The 8057-nt window shown below is 38.6% G+C and overlaps 1 protein-coding gene across 1 annotated transcript in view; it reads left to right on the top strand.

Annotated features, from left to right (window-relative positions):
* Nucleotides 1-2450, top strand: part of LOC146205054 (S-adenosylmethionine synthase-like) — a 30608-nt gene extending 28158 nt beyond the window's left edge. Inside the window, exon 9 of the mRNA XM_084589740.1 lies at nt 1240-2450. Coding sequence (XP_084445866.1) covers nt 1240-1342 — 103 coding nt within the window. The 3' untranslated portion in view covers nt 1343-2450. The remainder of the gene's footprint in view (nt 1-1239) is intronic.
* The last annotated feature ends 5607 nt before the right edge of the window (nt 2451-8057 follow it).

Genomic DNA, 8057 nt, shown 5'->3' on the forward strand with positions numbered 1-8057 from the left:
GTGTGATTGAGGAATAAGTTCAAATAGGTCACTTTCTTTTACAAACAATTGAATGTTTCCCGCTCTGGGAAATCGTATTCTGTTTAACCGGGCCCGCGATCGACGCGTCTCCTCTTCTGTACGGCCTCCGCTACCGAACAAGCCAGCCTTCGACACCTCAACTCGCAAGAAAACCGTGAGAATTCCATTTCGCCACAGACTGTTGTTCAATCGAACATTATTTTCGCTTTTGTTAACCTTTACCTGACAGTCATATTTTACGCTGTGTTTTCTATGTGACTTTTGCCCATACTTATATCTAGAACACTTGCTGTGTTGTCTTTATAGCCTTCTTTTTATCGCAGCGTTTTGTTCATTGTCGGATTTTTTTCCTCTTGTCCTTTTAATTAGTCGTCTTTTATAAATATCTTGCCATGGCGTTTCATTTTTTTTATTGTACTCTATTATTATGCAGTGTAATTCGGACTACTATTTATAAACATTCAATTGTTTGCAAAAAAAGTGACCTATTTGAACTTATTTCTCAATCATACACAGACACACATACTTCACGGGTTGGCCGGCCTAACTTTTAAACGTGTTCTCAAACCTCATAGAGGGACGAAGGGGAACTGTAAAGGGGATCCCGCGCCTCCTTTGACCGTAAAGGCAGGGGTTTGTGACAGATACTGTGCTGGAATTGTTCTGCGATCATATGTTCTCTTAGCCCTTCTAACGTCAGGTAACAAAACCAGTCCGGCAATTACGGCGAAGTAACACATTATGGCCTGCTTTCTAATGCACTGCCGGCTGGTACGCGTGCTAGCAGCACGCGCTGGGTTCAAATTCAGTGTTTGCGCCTTGAATAGAATAATATCAGCCATGTAGCATAACTTGGACCATACAGATGCTTTGTGGAATGAGATGGGCTTTAAGAAACATTTCCATAGTTTGCAACTTTTATGCAAGACCAATTCAAGCTATCGTTTAGTTGCCACAGTTTGATTTAGAAGTGGCCCGATATCAGCACCACTGCCAATAAGCATTTGGAGATCTGTGTTGAATTTTTCATGTAGCCAAGTTTTCTGTAACAATGCTAACTGAACGTTAAAGAAGGGCACCCTTAACGCTGCCTAAGAGAATGCTGCCATTAGTAATGACAACTGTCTATACTGTCACAAAATTAAAAGGAAGTGCTTATCTGCCACAGGATGCCATGTTTTTAAAGATGATAACCTATGACGATTGGCCATGTTACAGAGAGCTCAAGCTGAAGGAGCCAATCTACAGGAGAACCAGTGCCTATGGACACTTTGGCCGATCAGAATTCACATGGGAACAGCCCAAGAAGTTGATCCTTTAGGCGCGAGGGTTCCGCAAGCCTCTTGTCCTTGGTTCCTGCTGCACAAGACAGCTTGCATTTTGACGTGATGTGGTTGTAGGCCTCGCTACACACAAGGCCATATCTTCTTACTTCAGTTTTAACACATGGCTCCCATGGAGCTTACTTCACAAATATCGATGAAATAATGATGGTATTCCATTTCAACATTTTGTACCACATCGTGCACCAAACCCATGCTAAAGTTCTGTCCTTCATGCACAAGACTGGGTGCAAAAACCGTAGTATGATGGGTAAACATTGGATACACCTACTGCCGTTTCAGACAGCTGGTTTTCCCCAGATGGGTTTTGCACATAAAATATTTCCTTGGCAGGTTCTGCGCTTCATTTACTTATGAACTACTCCACTTGAAATGAGTCAGTCATAAACTAGCTTCAAAAATGCAACAGACAAAGACTGCTGCTAAATTTTCATTCATTAAATCACTAGTGAAACTGGTGTCAACTGCTCTCACCTTTATTGTGGACAATGTAACCAGTGAACACAAGGAAAAAAGGTACTCACGGCTGTAAAACAGTAATAATTTTTGTTGCAATTTAGCACATTTACATCGTATATAAAGGTTAAATAAATGTTGCAAATTAGTAACACACGTCTGGAAGCTGTATTATACAATATGCACACGTTTCATTTCTTACAACATGCTAGTGTATGAAGCTTTCACAGAAAGCAAATAAAAAGACAGCATAAACAAGGTCCAATAACAATGGGAAACACTGTAGTATATTTACGATGCTATAACAGTAAATTTTCTGTACACCCTTCAAACATGCTGCTGTATGAGAACTGCAGTCCAAACACTAGCTGCTGAACAGACTCCTAATGCTGGGTTCCCCCGGCAAGAAGTCGCACAGACCTAAGGTGCCATTCAAGCTTTTCAGAACCATATGACCTATAAAGCTCAATAGCTAATACAAGCCTCTGGTTTCAAAAACCAAAGTACAAAAAAAAAAAAAAAGCAAAATAAGGTGCCAAAATTTGTTTGTGGCTTGCACCGTGCTAATTAAAATAAAGAGTATATCTTTTTTGCACAAGAACGAAAATATGAATAAATAGCAAAAAATCCCTTGTTGCGCTTCTTCACTGGGACGGCCGTGAGAAAGAAGACGCATCTGGCACAGAGCCTGAGCCAGCTGGTGCCAGGAGTGCCTTTCCCGTACCACAAGTTGCCTAAGGACACACAATACATCTGCAAACACTCAGTAAGTAGTAATTACGACAAGTGTATAAATATAAGAACAATAGCATTCCCAAAAAATACTGCAAGTAGAAACTCAGATGGGTGGCATTTGTGCAGGCAGGATTCCATATAACTTCTGTGGCTAGCACTTTGCAGCCAACAGAGAAAAAAATAGTCAATTTTCATGCGAGACACATAGCCTGCACTGTAAAGAAAGCCAGGCAGATGGTCCTGAATCAATGTGTCTCTTCTCTCCAATATTTTTGTTCTTGCTGTGGCCTCATATTTCAACAAAATTTGCAGCTGATTAGAATCCTTTCCTCTAACGATACAGATTAAAGTAATGAGACCAAACCAAAAGTCGCCACATACGTCAGTCATTAAATTAACGAAACAGAAAACTACACTAAATGCTACAAACTACCCTGAGCCAAACAAACCCAAAATGGCAAGCAAGAAGTACCCCCTCATTGCAACCAGGGCAAAAAAAAAAAAAATGCACACACTGATCAACTTAACAGCAAGAATCTCCTATCGCCTTTCATAATGAATTGAAAGCGCTTGTGCTAGCACCATGCAATAAAATATTAAAAGCATGTGAAGCCAGACAAAAGAAAGGAAAAGCCCAGTACACAGGCCAATCAAACAACACTGTCACAAGTTAAGAAAATGGGACTTGTTACACAGAAGGAGGGTACACAGAAGGAAGAGAAATTCTGGATGACGAGGCACGTAAGACAGCTTACTGGCAGTTTATGTATGGCACTTCTGTCGCAAATGTCACCCTGAAAGACTAGTGGTTTGTTAGTGAATGCAAGGACACACCCTGCAGGGAGATGCACACAGCTTGTGCTTTGCCATTACTGGCAATGAGCTGTGTTTCTTTGCATCTGTTCGTTAGCAAATTATATGCACCATCACTGATAGCACTGTGCAATGCCGCCAACATGCTCATTTCAAAGAGGCAGAACACTGGATCCTTGCTTTCAGGCACTGGCTGCTGGAAAACACACGAATCCCAGCATATGCTGCCACTCAACTACTACACAGGCAGCTTACTTCCTGTGCCATGAAAAAGCATGGACTTAAATAAAAAAAAAAATAAAAAAAAAGAACAGTAACACATTTCACTCATTATGGCACACCTTTGAATGCACATAAACATAATTTGCATAAACAGTGCCCTAGCCTTAATACCCTCACTTAAATCAGGTAAGCGCATAACAGATACTGTATTAAAGTAGATCTGTAAAGCACTGGCTTCAGGTTCTGTCGCTCACGATTATAAGATAGAAAAATGAGTTACTGCCATTTTCGATAAGCCACATATAGCTGCAAAATGTTCTAAAAATATTTTATCTAAGCAGAAATTACAATGCACACTTGAGGCAAGGAAATTTGAGGACGTGTTGCCAGTATACTGATCTGAGATACGTAACAGCCATTCCATGCCCTACTTTAACGAAATTACAGCTGTGCCTACGTTTTCTAGTTCTACTACAGTTGTTATAATTAGTGTTCGGAGTTATTGATTTTTATTCTTTGAAAATATGATGGACCACAAAATAATAGCATACCAGAGATACTATAGCTGTGAAAACAAAAGAAATAAGAGCACAGAGTTCATGATATCTGATCATACGTGAAAAAGGTAAATAGAAATTTATTTCTAAAAATTGCAACATGCAAAAATCTAGAGTAATGGAAAAAAAATGTGAATGAAAGGAACACGAATATACAAGTAGAACTAGGTCTCGGTCTAGTTTTCTTCACATCTGAAGAGCTCTATTTGGATAAAATGAATAGAAGGATGTACATAAACAAAAATTATTGTTGCTTGCAACAGACTGCTCTCTCCTTGAGTCATGGAATTGTCAAAGCAGAAAGTGCTTAATAACAACAAAGTTTCAGACTGAAAAGAAAAAGTAACTGCAGCCGAAATCTAGCTCGAACAAGGGGGCTTTCGGTCGCACAGTCTGCACGATACAAGTGCCACTGAATCATTGCCGAAGCCAGAATATGGTAATCTTTCGTGACACTTTACTTTTACAGGGTTTTGAGGTGACTCTGGTGTGTTACAGTTACAAATGTTATTGTCCTTGCATGCCCAAGTAGAGGCTCTGAAACGGTGACGGGTTTGTAACCAGAAGCTGCTTTGCTTGACAAGACAGCGGAACATCTCCGGGTACCACGTTGTGCAATATAGTAAACCAATGCCTCAAAATGCACAACTGCGCTGTTTAATCCCAAAGATCCCACTGTCTCACCTACCAATCGCTTCCAAACTTTGCTATTTATCTCTTGTGACCAGCTGTAACTCATATTCAATATCTAGCAAGCTATGGCACCATTTATGAAGGATACTGACCTTCTTCAGGTAAAACCGAATTTGATAACAATAGTTCAGGATATGGTGAGGGTTTTTTTTTTTTTCTGGTTTGAACCAAAAACACCAAACCCTAATTATAATGCAGGTTAAACCCCCTCCCCCCAACCCCCCACCCCCTCACAGCTACTTACAGCAGGTGCTCAAGGCAAAGAATAAAAGCCACCCAACATGTTCAGATTTCTAAGTGTAGCTAAATTTATCTGCGGCAGGTGCATCATGATTTTGATACTTATTATATGCTTAAAGGAACTGTAGAAAAATTATAGTTGATTAGGCAGGTTACAGTAACATACTGGCCTTGTTTCCCACGCAACAAGTCCTCAAAGATAACTGCATCACCTCAAGCAGTTTTGTTTTTTCATGTACCACACTCATAGCTGAATATATTATAATGCTATTCTGAATTATGTACCTGTGTTATGAATCCCAGAAATTGCGAGAAAAGCTGCTCTTTTATTACTTATTATTTGCATGTATAAAAGTGAGTACGGTTGCCGTGATTCACCAGAAAGCCATGTGGGTTCCTCCTCTGCTTCACACAATTGACATGCATGGTAGCTCCATCATGACATACAGTGTTGCAATATCACCACCAAGGCTGTTCCTGGGAATATCTGTGTGTAATGCCTCTGCAGAAGGTACTACTGACATGAATGAGAGGATAGATAATGAGCAGCAACTTAAATAAACATAACAATTTAACGGCTGCAACTCCATAATGTTCTTCCACTGGAAGACATGTGCGACTCCCGACAACATAGAAAAATAGCGCATAAATGACACAATTAAAATAAAAAGCAAATATATGTATATATATATATATATATATATATATATATATATATATATATACGACTTTCTTTGTAACACATCTTAAGTAGTTCATTGAAAGCATGTTTTGCCACCCGATCACACTTGCAACACAATTTCTCATCCCCGAAGCCTGTAAATCGTCATATGCTACACAGCCTACTGTACAAAAAGTGTTATTTCCCCTGGTTTCAATATAAACAAGTTTGACTATATTCTGTCCAAAAGAGCATGCGGCACATTGTCTTGAACTGCTTTGCAATATCAAAAGCAAAGTGAAACAAAACAAACTTTTCACAAAATGTAAAAATGCAGCGCATAGCAGTGCAACACATACATCTTTGGACTGTGCAATCATGTAAAATGCACAAAAATTTGAACAAGACAAAAAGAAGTTTGATTCGTAAAATGCTTGTAAACATTCCTACAAAACTAAAATGACATAGCAAAATATTTATATTTACGAACTACATATTAACCATCTTTTGTATTTACATCAGCTCTGCAACCAACATTTGAATAAAATAAATGGCAACTGGAATACACTTATAGCACACAAAGTAAAATGGTTCAGTATACCTTTACACTTATTACAACAATAAAATCTGCATGTGACACTTAAGCTGCTTTTCTTATTAATCCTCTGTTAGCAAAAAGTGATTGGCTCATTAAAATGCAAATTAAATTCCAGTGGACCTAAGATGCATGTCCCTACTACAGTAAGAGGAGTGAAAACAAAGAAGAAAATTATTGCCAACATTCCTCCCTTTCTTGCAGCACACAGACTTTAGGGCACTGAACATTGATCTGCAATGCTGAATCTACAGAGCTAACACTTGACCAACAACTAGCGGGCCAAGGCGTTTTCTTATGCTGCCACTTGTTTGCGAGGGAAATGACACACTTCAGGAGAGATGGTAAGAGTCCAATGATACCAACCACAATCAATTTCCCTAGTTGGTAGAGCATTCACAAACAGAGCACACAGCACACAGGTACAAACAACATCAATATTTAACCAGACACTGCAGTCTCAAGGCCTTTGGCAACAAGCATCAGCAGTGGTTCTTTATTCATAAGAGGTGAACAACTGCACTACATGTATACCAGTCAAGCAGAAGTGTGCACTCTCACTGCTAATTGCTGCAAGCCCCATTCACATGCACTAAAAACATATAAATTTTTTTTTTTCCTTAAATGTTGTTGTAGAGAGTAAATCACATACAGTTAAACCTCATTGTGCCAGAACTGATTCAAGCCACAGTATAACAGATATAAATGCAAATGCAATTCTGAAAAACAGCTCTGCGTAGTTTGCTATGGTCACATAATAAACCCTGGCTAACAGATCTCAAAGGAAAAAGAAAAATATTTGAAATAAACAAAATTTAGGTATGCAAAGAAGTACTGAAAATTTTACTGTATTGACTATGCATAACTTAAACTTTTTATCATGCACTGCCAACTTCCCCTATGCAAACTGAGCACTTAACTATTAATATATATATATATATATATATATATATATATATATATATATATACACACAGAGTGGGTGTCCCAGCTAAATACAAGCAAGTTTAAAATTTTACGGGCCAGAAATGATACCTTACGCAATAAAAAACAAAGCGTTTTCGTGACAGCGGCATAACTTCAATGTCCTGAGAATCGTTTCAGATATCAAAATCTAGTTTTTCCTGGAACGCTCTCTCTCTCCGATGAAGTTTAGTGTGCGCATTGGGTGAGTGACTAAGTAGCCGCTAGTCACGTGGCAACATTCGTTGAAAGCCAATAAATGAACCTATGCAAATCCTTGCTTGATGAGAACATAGATAGTTGTTTATTGAGATGGTCTAAAACTTTTGCATTGACACTTTTTCGTCAAGCCAATAACTAAAAAGTCAGTCAATTATTCTGTAGTAAGTAATAAACTCTGGTGAATGAAAAAATGCCAGAGTAGGATTAGCAACTCTGAACAGCTCTCAATTGGTTTCATTGTACTAAGTCACATTGCATGTTTTAAAACCTTGGTTATATTTAGCTGGGACACGCTGTATATATTAATAGAAGTCCCAGTAATTGGCATTGGTGGACAAGAAATAAGGCTGTAGAAAGGCATTCTGCTAATGCTATATATGGCAGCACTTGGTCATTACTTACTCTGCTGTGGCTTATATGACCAATATTATCAAACACAGATTATCACTTTAAAAACACTGAGTAAAAATGAAGGAAAGTCGCATAAAATATTGAACTCAATTACGCCAGTTGGTTGATATACTGAACAGTGCATT

Source organism: Amblyomma maculatum, chromosome 1 (genome assembly GCF_055883805.1).
Source record: "Amblyomma maculatum isolate TAMU_Amacu chromosome 1, ASM5588380v1, whole genome shotgun sequence".
NCBI classification, from domain to species: Eukaryota; Metazoa; Arthropoda; class Arachnida; order Ixodida; family Ixodidae; genus Amblyomma; species Amblyomma maculatum.